Source organism: Medicago sativa, chromosome 5, assembly GCF_051527215.1.
Source record: "Medicago sativa cultivar Bolivia chromosome 5, Bolivia_mono, whole genome shotgun sequence".
Classification (NCBI taxonomy): domain Eukaryota; kingdom Viridiplantae; phylum Streptophyta; class Magnoliopsida; order Fabales; family Fabaceae; genus Medicago; species Medicago sativa.
This window is the reverse complement of record NC_140753.1, coordinates 16,901,805-16,918,234: the sequence shown is the minus strand read 5'-3', so window position 1 is coordinate 16,918,234 and position 16,430 is coordinate 16,901,805. Positions and strand designations below refer to the sequence as shown.

General features: G+C 31.6%; 1 protein-coding gene across 1 annotated transcript; it reads right to left on the bottom strand.

Moving 5' to 3' along the window:
- Positions 1-5,981: 5,981 nt before the first annotated feature.
- LOC146920593 (uncharacterized) lies at positions 5,982-9,245 on the bottom strand. The gene is made up of 3 exons (XM_085711167.1): positions 9,140-9,245; positions 6,918-7,188; positions 5,982-6,375 (listed from the first exon to the last, which is right to left on the bottom strand). Exons 1-3 carry the CDS (start codon positions 9,243-9,245, stop codon positions 6,015-6,017), a joined length of 738 nt encoding a protein of 245 aa, XP_085567293.1. The 3' UTR covers positions 5,982-6,014.
- Positions 9,246-16,430: the final 7,185 nt, after the last annotated feature.

Below are 16,430 nucleotides of genomic sequence, written 5' to 3'. Positions count from 1 at the left end.
ATATATTAGAAGAAAAACTATTTAAATGTTATTGACAGATACTACCCACACCCCACATAATCCAAGTTACACCCCAAAGTTACTAACATACCCTTTATTCATGTTCATTGCACATTAATTATGTATACGTAAATTCAGTTTACATAGTGTATATAAACTCAGTTTACGTAGTGTATGTAAAATCAGTTTACGAAGTTTATGTAAATTCAGTTTACATGAGTTAAGTAAACTGAGTTTACATACACTACGTAAACTGAGTTAACATACACTATGTAAACTGAATTTACATAAGTAAGTTAAGACTGAGTTTTTAGTTCATGTAAACTGAGTTTACATACACCAAGTAAACTGAGTTTAGGTGTATGTTATTCCTTTTTAGAATATGTACGTAAACTAAATTCACGTGAGACCTATATGTAAACTTAAATTATGTTACCCTTCTACGTAAACTTAAATCAAACAAATCGATGTCGATAGACAAACGTGAAATTAACAACAACTATAAACATCCATAGTAAAATTAACAATATTGAATAAATCATAGAGCAAACGACAAATAGAAACTCGAAGAAATTTATGAAATTCACTTACTTGTATTAATCGAGTACGTATCAATGGAAGAGATGTTGATTCAATTGACGATTTTAGTAGGTATTGATTGCATATCCATGGTGGTTTGTGGCTGAAAAAGGGGTGAGGGTTCAGAATGATAATAAAAGAAGGGTTTTTAGAAATTTAGATGAAGAGGGCAATTTTGGTATTATTGTAAAAATTTTAATAAATTTGGGTGTAACTATGATTATATAGGGTGAAACTAGAAAGAGTCAATGTTATTATAACGAAAAAAGGGGATACAGAGAAGAGTTTGTTACAAACAATCCTAGGAACATAAAATATTGATTAAAGGATATACCTAACATTAGAATAATAAGTAGGAACAAACCCCTCCAAAAAAGTAGAACAAATTCCGTACGTGAGCCTATATATATAATCCAAATTAGACGAAATTGGTTTTACATGGAAAGAAAAAAAAAAAAATTGAAACAATTAGGTCATCATGTTGATTTAGAAGAAAAGGTATTCTAGACGAGCAATCTCATTTTGTTGTTCAACTGGGGGAATGACTATGGGTCCTCGAAACAAGTTGTTTTGATTGGATGCCGACAAAAAAAAAACATTAGTCGCATTAGTCATTCGTCCAGTTGAACAACAAGATGATATTCCTCTTCAAGAATGCAGCAGAAACAGCATAGTTTTGTTGGGTTTAGAGTGTAGGACAAGCACGTTTTGGATATGTGTGGCGGATTATGTGGTATTAGTTTTGGGTGCTGATTTTGTTTGATCTTTAGATAGGTGTCTTTCTTTGTTGTTGATGTATTATTCTGTCATGGATTTTACTTGCCAAGACAATGTGGTTGTATATTTTAGGTCTTTCTTTGTTGAGGTACTTGTTTTGGTGTATAACACTTCTTTGTTATTGGATACAAACATAAATACTTAAAGTTTCAATTTTTTTTTTATTCTTCTCAATTATTTAATCTATTCACAATATGGTTAAAAAAAGGACCTTGTTTAATTTTTTACCCTTAATTTGTTGATCTTCGTTTTCACCTTGAAAAAGCTGGAAATATCCGTAGGTTCATGACCTTTGTCTATATAATGTTTTGAGAAGGAGAATCCATATCCCTTGATTATAATGTTTTGTTTTCTGTTTATAATGTTTTGTTTTTCTGTTTTATGGAGAATCCATATCCCTTGATTATAATGTTTTGTTTTCTGTTTATAATGTTTTGTTTTTCTGTTTTATTATACTTATGGAGTTGATTTTTGGAACAATTGGGATCAGAAATATCTTCATTCTATCTTTCAGTTCACATGCATGTCATGTCACTCGTGTAGAAAACTAATGACTCTTTCAATGATGTAGTTATTACAATTTTATTGTCGCCGATTCTGTTATAACTTGTGGCTTTTGATACTTGTTAGGCTTTTGGTTTTTTGAAACGTACATGTGAAGACTAGGAAGAAGAGGAAAGAAAGATAAGAGATGGTAACTTGTTTTAGCTTTTGATTTTCTGGATATATTGTTCTTGCTCGGTGTCATGCACTGTAAACTTGAATTATTGACATGGATTGTACAATATTTATTCGTCAAAATGTTGTTTTTAATTGTATTTTATTGATTATTTTTTTATGTAAACCAAATATCCTCCGCGCGCGCAACTGCGGAGACTATTCCGACAAACTCTCCCTAAAAGATTTTGATTAACAATGAATCTTTGTCTAATTTTAGTAACTTCGAGGTTGTTTGTGACTGTATATGTAGAAGTTATATATTAAATATAAGCTTTATAAGGTTTAGTTAAATAAAGAATTTTGCAAAACGGAGCGACATATACTGACAGAATTATTGCACTTAAGCCAATTTTGATGCCTACAAAATCACACACCTTAGCACCTCCACCACTCATAATGATGATGTATCAGAGCATAATTTTATGGTTACATTTTATAATTTATATATCTCTTACCCTACTTGCTATGTGTTATTCTTGTGTATCTGCAGCATCTTTAAAATGCGAAATCAAATGAAAAAAGGATTGAAAGCTCATTGTTGCGTCTAACTCTCCTGAAATGGAAAATATGGCATTAAAGGCCGCCTTAAGAAAGAGATGGAGTATGAAGACTCTCCCCAAAGAGGCTAGGGATCAAGCATGGCAGACTCTCCCCATGAGGTATCGAGCAAGATTGACTTTGAGTTGCTCCTGGTTTGTTTTCTTCTCTGTGCATGTTTCTCATGGTTTATGAGGGGAAGCACTTTGGTGCAATTAATGGCACCGTACCATTAAATCTGGGCCATTAATGGCACCAAGATAGATGTTTTGTGTGACCCAGATGCAATGGCAATGTGTTTGTATGACCCAGATTTAATGGCACGGTGCCATTAATGGCATCAAAGTGCTCCCCGTTTATGAGAGGTATATCTTCAATAAAGTTAGCTGTTTAAAAAAAATATTGCTTCCTAGATTTCATAATCCTCAGTCCTCACTATTTTTACCTTATACAGTTTGCTACTGAACTTAAAATTAACAGGGAATGCATCTTCAGAAGCTGTTTTTCAAGACAAAAGCCGCTTTGCCAGATGCTGTTTGTAATACTTTTCTCAAACACATCTTTTTCATGCAAATATCCGAATAGCATCGTCACCTTTTCAAGAGTAATTTTTACATCGTCCTGACTAACTCCCATTACCATTAGACCCTTTCGAAGCTTAATGTCTACAAATAGAAAAATGTATTCTAGGGAACGAGGATTCAAGACTTTGGGAAACTCAAGACTATGCTAACAATTAAAACTAGGACTGTAGTAGTGGGAGCTTATGTTTGGCTACTTTTCTATTTAGATAAAGTAGACCATGACTTCTGTGTTTTTCACTTCATCAGCTACACTTGCAAGTTTCTTTCAGAAGAAATGATTGAAATATTTGCCTGATGATTGTTTCCCTTTATTTTTGTTGCTTCTGCTGAGAATATACCTGCTTCTGCAAAGAATATACATGTTTCTGCAGAGATTCAAGTGGAAATTATGTACAAACTGTAAAAAGGTGATCTTCCTCGTCTCTTACACTCCTCGGGGATTCAATGACTTTTTAAGGGGAGAAAGTAACAACGACTGTCGCGTCATTTTTCGGACGGTCAAAGACCCGCTTTTGATTTCACGACTGAACATTTAATTCTTTTCAAAAGAAAGTGGAAAAAGGTTCAAATACCACATTTTTTAGGGATTAAGGGTTCGGGGGTTGGTTATATTTAGGGAAGGTGTTAAGCACCCTAAATATTCGTAGTACTCTACGAGAACCTCTTGATTTTATTTAACTTTTGTGCTATAAACTTGCTTGCTTTAAAAAATGGAATTTGAAATGATGAAAGAAAATAGAGACCTAATTTATCTACATTTTTATTGATTTGGAAGGACGCATGTCCTTTGCCTACGTACCCGTGAGGGATCAAAACCTCGTAGTTCGGGGTAGAAATTGACGTTTGATTGGTTGAATGTTTTTTTATGTTTTGAAAAAAGGTTTTAAAATGAAAAGCCAAATGGCAAATTGGAATTTGTTTGTATTTTTTATATTGAAAGAAAAATGACTCAAAGTAGAATTAAATTGATTGATGATTTAATTAAGAAAGAAAATAAAATGAACGATCACTTGATTTAAGATCAAGGTTTGTTTATGAAAATATTTTTTTGTGATTTTGATATATTTGCATGTTTAAATGTAGAGAAAAAAAGGTTTTTTATTGTTATGCTTGACAAGAGTTTCATCTTGCTCCTACGTATCTCCAGGTGCTATGGAGAAATCAAAGCTACGTAGTTCTAGGTAGAAATTAAAGCTGAGGTCGAGCAAGACAAGCTCAACCTCTAGAAATTAAAGCTGAGGTCGAGCAAGACAACCTCAAGATTTTTGAAAGAGTTAGAGTTAAGCCTGGATCTAAGAAATGAAATACTACCTTTTCTTGAAAATGGCTTCTGCTGTGACCGGCTTTGTGCAGGTTTCAAATCGGCTTGGTGGACTTGGATAGAGCTGTGATGCGGTTTGGTTTAGGGTGTGATGGGTTATGGATTTGTGGTGGTTTAAGTGGTGGTTGTGTGACTGGTTTTATGATGTGAAAATATGATTTGGTACTGTGAGAGTATTTTTGATCTTGAGATTGCTTGATGAATTTATTGCTTGATTGTAGGTTTGAGAGTGTATTTCCAAATCTTTCTCCTTTTTCTTCTTTCTTTTTTTCTCTTTTTTTCCTCTCCTTTCTTTGTTGAGAGTAAGCTTCTATTTATAGCCAACCTTCATCCTTGAACATCTGCAGCTGTTCATCCTTGTGTAGAGACCCTTGCTGTTGATAGGAATTGCAAAACTGCCATTGTCTCATACTTTTGTACACTGAGCTTGAGCTTGTCAGCTTCGACCTCAGCATTTAACACTAAGAGCTTGAGCTTGTCTTTGGACCAGGAGCTTGTGTGAACAGTGAAAAGTACATGAACAGTAAAAATATCTTATCTTTTTACAGCTGTTTCATGCTTGTTCTCCAAGATGCATTGCTGTTAATGTCCTTGCATTTCTTAGCCATTAAGACACCATTATTTAATTATTTAAGCATACTTGGTCACCAAGTCTTGTTTTTTATGATATTTTGCTTGCTTGCTTGCTCATCAAGATTCTCCTTTAGAGCTTGAGCATGATCACAATGTTCATGAGAGCATGAGCATAACCACACAGTTCATGAGAGCTTGAGCATTAAAGAGAGTACATTAACAGGTAAAAATACTCTGGGCCAAAAGACAAATGAAATGGGATCTTAGGTCAAAAATTGGGGTATGACAACGACCATTGTGTAATTTATTGTGTATTATACTATTATGAGAGGAATGAAAAAGAAATTATAAAACATAGCGAAAATAGTATAAGAGAAAGATAGATTGTCACAAAAGTTGTCATAAATGATTGTACAAATATCATCACTCTTAGTCATATACGCTTTATACCATGCTACTGGTACTGAATTCTACAGAAAAGTATGTATGCCAATCCTTGACAATAGTTCTTTTAACCGTAGGAGGTGATATATTTAAAACTTGCATGTAAAAGTGAAACAGGTCTAATGTTTATAACAAAAGCTTCTGAAATACTTCATAGTGCTTCTGAAAATAATCAAATTAAGAACAGCCAAATAACATTTCCACCAAGTGATTTCAAGTTCAACAACAGAACTTGAAGAGGAGGTGTAGTGTACTCACCAAGCCAAAAAGAAATGTTATACACCAAAACAAGTACCTCAACAAAGAAAGACCTAAAATATACAAGAAGCAGCTCAACAAAGAAAGATACCTATCTAAAGATCAAACAAAATCACCAACCAAAACTAACACTACATAATCTGCCAGAGACCACTCCAAAACGTGCTCATCCTACACTCTAAACCCAAGAAAACTGTCCTCATGCAAACAACTCCTCTAATTCAAAGTTCTTTTGCCAACAAGTTGAACAAGTTGCGCATCTTCTCAAGTTTGTTCATATCAGGAAGTGTAGAACCGATTGGACAGAGCAGCACCAACTGCATTTGTCTTGAGGTGGCTGTGTCTTGAGGAGGATTCTCATGTTGTTCCATAGGAGCAGTGACTGATGTGTCATTCTTGTTTAAGCTTGTGTCGTGGATACTTCTTCTCTTTTTCCTCTTCTCTGTATCTTTCACATTTTGGTGGATAAAGTATTTTTGGGCATGGCTAGCAATTTGAGTTGGAGTCTTTGTCACCACAAATTCTTTTGAAATATCTTTCCAACGTCCCCTACCATGTTTTTCAAGCCCCTCCAGAAACAACCTATACATCCCAAATTATAGAATGAATGCGAAATATTCAAATTCAATTAAATAATAAGAGAAGAAAACAATAAAAAAATGAGGTAACTATATCTTGGTATGTATCGAAAACAATGGAAACACTTGCATTGATTTTTTTCTCTCCTCTTTGTTGATATGCAACCTAGAAAGATTAATTTACATCTATGAACATAAATATCATTTTTGTTTTTCTAGAACTGAATTATTTCTTATATACATCATACAAACTAAAAAGCTATAAATGTGTTTTTTTTATTAATGTATTGTAAATACATATCAATTGGTAGCTACAAGGGCGTTGATCTACATGCGGTTCGAATTGTAAAATTTTCCACTTCTCCAAAGTTGAGTATCTAGTCACTAGACTATTCGTCTAAAATAAAAATATAAATTCGCAGTTATGCATCTAACAACTATTTAATACTTCATCTAATACCTTAAATTGAAAAGAATATATTTAACCTAAAATAGAATTGAAAAAGAAAAAAAGATATAACTTCCAAGGATAGATTGAATACTTACTTATGTTCACCTTCTGTCCAATGTACCCTTTCCCTACGCCTTCTCTTTGCTTCACGACTTCCTTTTGGTACTGACTCAGCTTGAACTAAGTTAGCTTCATTACTTCCTTCTGCTCCTGACTCGGCTCGAACTAAGTTATTATCATTAGAGTTTAGAATTGCAACGGCATGACCCGACTCATTGATATTGGTGCCAGTTTTCTCCTGTTGTTGTTCCATGCTATGCTCAGAGGGATCTTGGACTGAAACCGGCTTATTTAAACCTTTACTTGCTAATGATGTTGAAAACAAGAATCAAGAGATGAATCAGTGGAAAATTAAACTAAAAAACTTCAATAAAAACAAAAATAACAATTCAACAAGAAAGCTCCTTTTGAAATTGTTTGACAAGATTATACGACTCGTAATCTAATGATAATCGGGGTCGGCAACATGGATCAAACAAGACCATACAATGTAGGTTTCTGTTATCGAACTTTCAGTTATTCAGACCCGCAATGCATAAATTGGGTTTATGTTACCAACTTTCCAACAAAATGTCTCACAAAATGAGACTAAAATCTTCAACAACATCAACAAGAGTAACAAAAATATCAAATAAACAAGAAAATTTGACAAGATTATAGCGTATCAGAAATCAACAAAAAAGTCAGTGCATAAACTCAATGAAGTTGATTCAAACAAAGGTGAAAGAAATCGTCGATCAATTCGGAAAGATGAGTTTGGGATTGTGATTTTGTGAGAGAGGAAAACCAAAAGCGAGGGAAACGTTGAATTATGAAAGTGAGAGAAACAAATTGATTTTGACTGAGATATATAAAATTGGAAAAACCTTCTAAATTTGTCTATCTAAGACTTTGTTCGGTAAAAGTAGCGAATAATTGATAAAATAGTTGATAACTTATGGCTAATGGTGATAAATGATGTATTATTGCTGATAGTTTATGAATGATAGCTGATAAAATCAGTGATTCAAATGATTGATAAGTGTAAAATGACATAAAATGATATTTTTAATTCATAACAAAATTTATATAAAAAAAACATTTTATATATAAAACATATTAGGTGTTCAGAATTTCGGTTTTTATTTAAAAAGTACTTTAAATTTATTAATTTAGTATATTAAATTTTAGTATATTAAATATTATATATTAATTTTATTCACTAAATTTCATTTTATATTATGTTTTCATTTAGGTATTTATACTTTAAAAAACAATTAAACGTAAAGATGAATAATTATTACTTTTTTTTTATGGATAGACGAAATGACAAATAACTACTTTTTTTTTGTTGGATAGACGAAATGACAAATAACTACTTTTTTTTTTGGTGGATAGACGAAATGACAAATAACTATACATATAAATGTATTATTATTTTTTTTTTAAGAAGCTAAATTAGCCCACCTAAATTGACACCGGAGGAATCGAACCTGAGACCTCAAGGAGGGGCACACTCCTAGGTCCCAAGCCAATACCACTAGGCCAACCCAAGTGGGTTATTATTATTATTATTATTATTATTATTATTATTATTATTATTATTATTATTATTATTATTATTATTATTATTATTATTATTATTTACAATAATGGATAATTCCTTTGAAAACACATTAATGGGTATTTACACTGAATAATGTCATCTTGAAATTTTTCTTGTTGAATAGACATAAATAAGACCGTAGTTCAAAGAAAAAATTACAAACTAAACGGACATTTCTAAACATGCAAGCCACGAAAATAGAATAAAAAACAGGTTTCTGAAGCTCACTATTAGGAGTCTCGACATTCATACAATTAAAGGAAAGGCTAAACAGCTATCCAATTAGCACATCAGTTTCCTTTCTTCCAAGCCTGACGAAACTAAACATATAAATCCAAAGTTGAAGGACGGTGAATGTGTCTGTAATGAACCTGGATAATAAACTGCCACGTCACGCATGAAGGCTTATGTGCAAGGGGTTATAAGAATGAGAAGGGAAATAGAAATGAGGTGTGAAATATCTGATGATCTCATTTCTCTTCTGATCTCTCTCTTTCTCTTTCGTGTACCTCGGAGCTATATTGTACCTTCATAATTTTCTGCAATTACTTGTTATTGAACAATCCATTAAACACTGTACTAAATTCCTGATTAATCAAGTTCAGTTCCTTTGAATATCTGTACGATCATTACAGTGTCACACTAAGGTAGGAACAACCCATCTAAACTTACAATTGTCTTGAACCATATCTAAAAGAATTTTGGAGTCACTTTCTATAACGTGATGAAAAGTTCTCTCCTTCCAAGCCATATCAAAATCAAGGTATATGCCCCACATTTTAAGATGAAAAATGTCACAAGCTCCAATTTTCCTAATGTAATTTTTTATCATCTTCTATTAGAGTTATGTAACAAGCCACCACACCCTACGATCTCTCAACCTTCCTTGCAAGTGTCATCACTATTAAGTTTCATCCATCCATCACAGAGTCTCTTCGAACCAATATAGATAGTCTCCTTAGGTTGAATATTACGGTGAAACATTGAGTAAACTATTGATTCCTTTTGTGAAATTATGGGTTGTTAAAAAAGGATCATTTGACCTTTGAAAATTATCTTTAAATTGATATAGTTTCATTGGGTCCATTAATAATCTTTTCCATTTGTTCTATTTGGAGAGATAAAGACACACAAAAAATAAAAAATAATTAATGATGGTGGGACTCACTTAGTGGTAGGACCCACCATCTATTTTGTGTCTATCTCTTTCCAAATTGCATCTTCCATTTATTTTTATAAATGGAGAGGATCTTTACTTAGTTTCATTCCGCCACGTCAATGAAACTAACAAGCGGTGTTATGCTCTGAAACATCATCATTATAGTGTTCTTTTTAATTCCCAGTGTTCTTTTTAATTCGTTTGGACATCTCTTATTACTTAAAGTTAATCCGTAAGCAATATTTTGCCCTAGATTTACCCTAATTTCTCTGCTTAATTTTACTATATTAACAATATCTCTTCTATTATCTCTTATTACTTAAAGTTAACTTGTAAGCAATATTTTGCCCTAGATTTACCCTAATTTCTCTGCTTAATTTTACTATATTAACCCTATCTCTTCTATTATCTCTTATTACTTAAAGTTAACCCGTAAGCAATATTTTGCCCTAGATTTACCCTAATTTCTCTGCTTAATTTTACTATATTAACCCTATCTCTTCTATTATATCTTATTACTTAAAGTTAACCCGTAAGCAATATTTAGCCCTAGATACCCGAATTTCTCTCCTTAATTTTACTATATTAACCCTATCTCTTATATTATCTCTTATTACTTAAAGTTAACCCGTAAGCAATATTTTGCCCTAGATTTACCCCAATTTCTCTGCTTAATTTTACTATATTAACCTATCTCTTCTATTATTTCTTATCTCTTATTACTTAAAGTTAACCCGTAAGCAATATTTTGCCCTAGATTTACCCTAATTTCTCTGCTTAATTTTACTATATTAACCTTATCTCTTATTAATAAAGCTTAACCCGTCTCGCTATTACTTAAAGCTTAACCCATCTCTCCATTATGTTAGTCAAATTATGTTCCTAATTTCAATGATAATCGCATTTATTGTTCATTCCAATTAAAAGATCAAAATCTGTGTCGGGTCGATGTCATGTTACAATATCAAGGTCGATGTCATGGACATAATATGATATGGTACGGTACCTATGTCTATGATAATTGATATTATGAATTTAATTAGAACAATTATGACATTTAACTAAACTATTTTGTTACATGTTACTGTCAAATATTACCTTCGATATGACCCGTGCGATAGCACGGGTCGATGGTCTAGTATTTATGTAGAATTATCAAGGGGCAAGTTTGGCGTCTTTCATCTTCCTACTCGTGACTCGCTAGCTTTTGAATTTTCATGTGGTAACCCGGTCAGTGGCGGAGCCAGAAATTTTATCGAGTTTGGGCATAATTTTGACCGTAAATTTACATTGACATAATATATAAATAGTCATAAATTGAAATAAAAGAGGCTCGTCATTATATATAAAAGTACAATTTGAAATAAGAGAGATGTAACATAACCTGTTAATAGTGTGCTAAATAAAATTAGGGGGTAAATGCCCTTTCTGAGATCTTTTGCGATGAATGTTCGAATAGTATCAACATCATCAAGTGACTTGAATATCTCCCGCTCGGTGTAATATATCATCAAGTCATTGAACCACACATTGTTGATTTTTTTTTTGAAGGACACACATTGTTGATCTTGTTGGTAACAATTCTTTCTTACAGACTTATGAAGTGATTGTAAGTTGTAACTTGATATTATGTCATTTTGTCTAATAAGCTATTATGAATATTGATTCAAATTTTGTTACCATAAATTAAATGAATAATTCATAAAGTTACCATAAATTTTTGGTTGCCCATTCCATAAGAACTCCACAGTTAAGCGTGCTTGACTTGGAGTAGTCTCTGGATGGGGGACCTACTAGAATGTTTCCCGGTAAACGAGCTGAGGACAAAACACGCTGAAAAGACCTCGCGTTGGTTTGTAAGATCAGTCGGCAATGTTTAAAGTCGTCTGGGATGTTACAGAGTAAGTTCATCAATTTGTCAACTCCACTATACCCCTTTGCTTGTCAACCTCATTTAACTGTTTAACAGAAAGAGTGACTAATGTGACTAATGTTCTTTGTCAGCATCCTTAGTCACTCTTCCAGTTAAACAACAAAATGAGATTGTTATGTCATGAATACTTCTCTTCTAAATCAACTTATCAACTTGATAAGCTAATTGTTTCATTTTTTCTTCCTTCCATATTTCTTAGATAAAAAAACTATGATTAAGAATTAAAAACCAATTTCATCAAATTTAGATTATATAGACATGCATAATTTTATTTTTTAATGGAAAAAATATATTAGCTAACATGTTTTATATCGTGGTCTCCCGCATCTATAATGACGGCCGTAATATTGCGGAGGTCGTAGCCAGTGCAACCGCAGACCACAATCATGGTGTTATATTCAATGTACAGCCACATCCACACCGCAATCGCAACGCGCAACCACTATTTAAAACCATGTTAGATACTAAAATCAAGAGAGTACTCGAGACCATACGTGAAAGCGAGAAAAGAGAAAGTGAAAAATTTAGGCAACAACCAAAAAACAAGATTCAGAATAAAATCATCTGTTGTTGTTCCAAAGAATTATCAAAATCATTAACAGATAAAATAATTTTGACGGGGATGGATTATTGAGAAGACCTAAAAGAACAACTCTGGTTCAATATATATATATATATATATATATACACACACACACACACACACACACACACATACGGAATTTTGTTCCTACTTATACGGAGTTTTTTGCAAATATAATAATAAACCAATTCGAAACTCTAATGATAATATTATAGGAAAAATTGTTTAAGGGTAGAATTGAGATAACGAAAAAACCAACCTAAAATCTCATATATATATATATATATATATATATATATATATATATATATATATATATATATATATAAAGTAAGTATAGATATACCCATCTAGTTTGTTACAATATTTTAAAGGATAATGGAAAAAATATCGGAGATATAATCATATCTTGTTTGTTACACTTTTATTTTATTATTTGAATTTTCTCTTATATGTTTGTTGCATGTGCTATTTGTATTGAAAGTTGATGGTAATTTTGAAAAGTGAAAAAGACAGCCCAAAAGAACCAAAGCAAACTAATTTCTTTATATATATATATATATATATATATATATATATATATATATATATATATATATATATTAATAGAAACATTTATAAAGAGGATAAATCTTGATTGATATATAGTTATTTTTTGTGTGCATAAAATAATTAATTCGTTTTATTTTTCTAAAAAAAAAATCGTTTCGTTTTATTTATTATACATGGTATTTTTTTTTTCCTAAAAGTAAGTTAGATATAATTGAAATTACATACAACTCGATTGAGAAGTTATATATTTTTTTAAATCCCTCGTACATAAGTTTTACGTTTTTAAAAACACGGAGAAATCAAGTTGTGTTGAGAGTTGGTAATAATAAAAAAGACTAATAAATAATATACAAATCAACTCACTTAAGAGTTGTTGAAGGAAAAAAAAAGTTGCTTCTTGAGAAATCTACTACATATGGAGAAACTAATACATTTATAAACACAAAAAATGCGTAATTACAAAAGGTACAAAACTTATGTGTATTTTTTATGCGTTTTTTGTGTGGATCTTCACATTAAATTCACATTTTGTGTTTACAACAAACTTTGAGAAATTTATGGATTTAAGACATCGTTGGTAGTTGTGAGTATTTTATGTGAAGAACCACACGAAAAACACTTAAGGAAATGCATATAATCAAAAAAGATGAAGCAACTAACATAGGAAGCAAAAAATGTGTGAATCAAAGAAGTAAATGTGATTTCATTAACGGATCTTACACGCCATACATGTCACACACAATAATCAATTTAAGATAATAAAATAAAGGAAAAATGTTAAATAATAATAAAACTAAAAATTGAAAAACTGAAGACTGAAAAGTGGTCATAAAAATATAAGAACATCTTCAAATGACGTGTGAAATAGGTTTCCATAAGTTTGATAAATCTGTGTCTTAACTTTTCATTTCATTAGAACAACTTGATGTGACAATGTGAGTATCATAAAAGTTATTGACACGTCTTAAATAAGATAAGGTATCATAGAAATTGATTAATTAATATTTGGATTTGAAATAATTGAGTTGATATAAAAACTACATAAAAATATGGGTTGCTTTAGAGTTGCATAATTATTTGAGTAAAGTACGCTCCCCTACCCTCAAAGATGTTTGAATTACACTCCTCTCTCTTTTTATGTTAAAATATATACTCTTCTTCATTCAAAAGTAAAATTTATACTCCCCTCCCCTAATAAGATGCTTAAATTACAACCTCTTCCCTTAATAATTAAATATGCACTACACTGTAATCTATTTTAACATAAATAAATATTTTTATGATATATACTAATTTTGAACATCCAATTAAGAAAAATAAATTTGTGTTTTTATAATTTAAATGTCAATGATAATTAAAATTTAAATATTTTGTTATTAATTTTATAATTTAGAGTATAAAATTAACTTTTAAATAACCATATTTAATTGTCTTGAGTAATTGTTCATATTTTATATTTGGGTTTATAACTATATGTTAATGAAATCGTAAATAAAAAATAGCAAAATATATGTATTCAAATTTTGGTTATACTAAAATAGACCCGCAATACTATTTTTTTCGAAGTGTGTTTGATTATTATTTTTTTGCTAGATTATTAGAAATAATTTTTTTTTAGGGAGTAAAGTATAGATTTTAACATAAGAGGGGAGAGAGTTGTAATTCATGCTTCTCTTAGGGGAGGAGATTGAAATTTTTCTAATATGTTTTGAATAAGAGGGGATGAGAGTGTATATTTTAACATAAGAGGGGATGAGAGTGTAATTCAAGCATCTTTGAGAGGAGGGGGGGTGTAATTTACTCTAATTATTTACAACCGGAGTAAAATGTGTATAAGTTGCATATGTTATGGCATCATAGGAACACCTATTATTAGTTTATTAAATCCAAAATCAATTCCTTAAAAATTAACCATGGGAGATGCTCTAAAAAAACGAACAATGATTGAACACGAAAGAAGAAAATATAACAAAAGTTATGCAGAGATATTTGCATAAATGAACAAATATGGGTATGCTTTAATAGTACAAAATAAGGAGACGAAACAATTTAATTTATTTTGTCAAAAAAAAAAACAATTTAATTTATTCAATGTACATTAAAAAATTCCCTAATATAAGATTTTCTATTTAAATTTAAAGTAAAGAAAGAATATGCATATAAGGCCCTAATTTGAATTTATCATTCAAAATTAACCGACAAAATTAGAAACACATAAAAGATAATTTCTGAGGGTTTGTGAGTTAAAAGTTACAGACATGAATCAGTCACACAAAGGACTAATTCAAACCATTACCATGTAATCATTTAGAGTGTTTGTGAGTACCCCTTCATCTGGTGCTGCAGTTACACCTTGTAAATTTCTGAGGGCTATTCTTCTTTTGTCTATTGTGTTTCTTGGCCGGAATTTCTTGAGGAATTGTGTCTTCAGTGATATCACCAAAATACTCACCAAGGACTCTGAAACATTTTGCACATTAGAGTTGAGCTCTTGATTGTTAACATCTAAATTGAAGTTAAGAAGTTGAATAGTAGGCTGCATAACTTCTTAATTTATTTCTACCATATCCTTGACTGCAAGTTTGTTTTCGTTATGTGATGAGGTAGAAAAGGCAACCATATCATGTGCAGCCGTGTCAGCATGATCATGGTTATCATGATCAGCTTGTGCAGTAGAAGCAATAGAGTCTGATAGAGACACATGAGGAATAGGTGAATTCATATATTGCATAGAAGCTTCTTCTAAATCGATCTGGCCAAGAATTTCATCAGTAAAATTATGAAGTTCACAGTGATAATATGAATTGGCCTTATTAGTATCAATAGGTTCCTTAATAAACACCGGTTTAGTACGCAACCTTTCAATTCATGAAACATAACTGAATTGACTAAAGGGAAAAAATTTATTTCACCAAATAATTCTCAAGGACCTTTGCCAACACCTTGTACATATAACCAACCAGAGAGATGGGTCGATAAACATCAAGCTTCTGGGGACTGTCAACCTTTGAAATCAAAGCAATGAACGTAGAATTTACTCCTTTCGACAACTTTCCATTTCGATGGAATTCCACTATAAATCTCATAAAATCTTCTTTTAGTTCTTGCCAAAAGTCTTTAATGAAACCGAAGTTAATTCCATCCGGACCCGGGCTCTTATAACTATCGCAATCCCAGATAGCTTGTTTAACCTCTTCCAAAGAAAAAGCCGCGTTAATTCCATCCGGACTCGGGCTCTTATAACTATCGCAATCGCAGACAACCTGTTTAACCTCTTCCAAAGAAAAAGGCCGCACCAAATTACCTGACTGTGCATAAGACAATTTTCGAAAATTCAAACCATCCACCTCCGATCTAACCACCTCCAACCCCTAAACCCCCTCAACAAGAACACCATTCACATGAACCAAATGAATTGTATTCCGTCTCCGTCGGTTTGACTGCATATTATGAAGAAAAAAAAATTAGAATTAGCATCCCCTTCTTTTAACCAAGTCATCCTCACCTTCTGCCAATTCATACTAGTATTCACTTGAGCCATAGAATGCAGGTTAACAGACAGGCCGCGCAACTCCCGTACAAATCGATGATGTCTACTTCATCTTGATGCAATTTTAAAAATTGAATACAAGAAAGCATCACAATTGAATGTCATACACACCCAAATTTTAATTCCTAAATTTAATAATTTAGGTACAATTTTCCGTAAAAAACTTTAGGTTCAACTTGTTTTTCT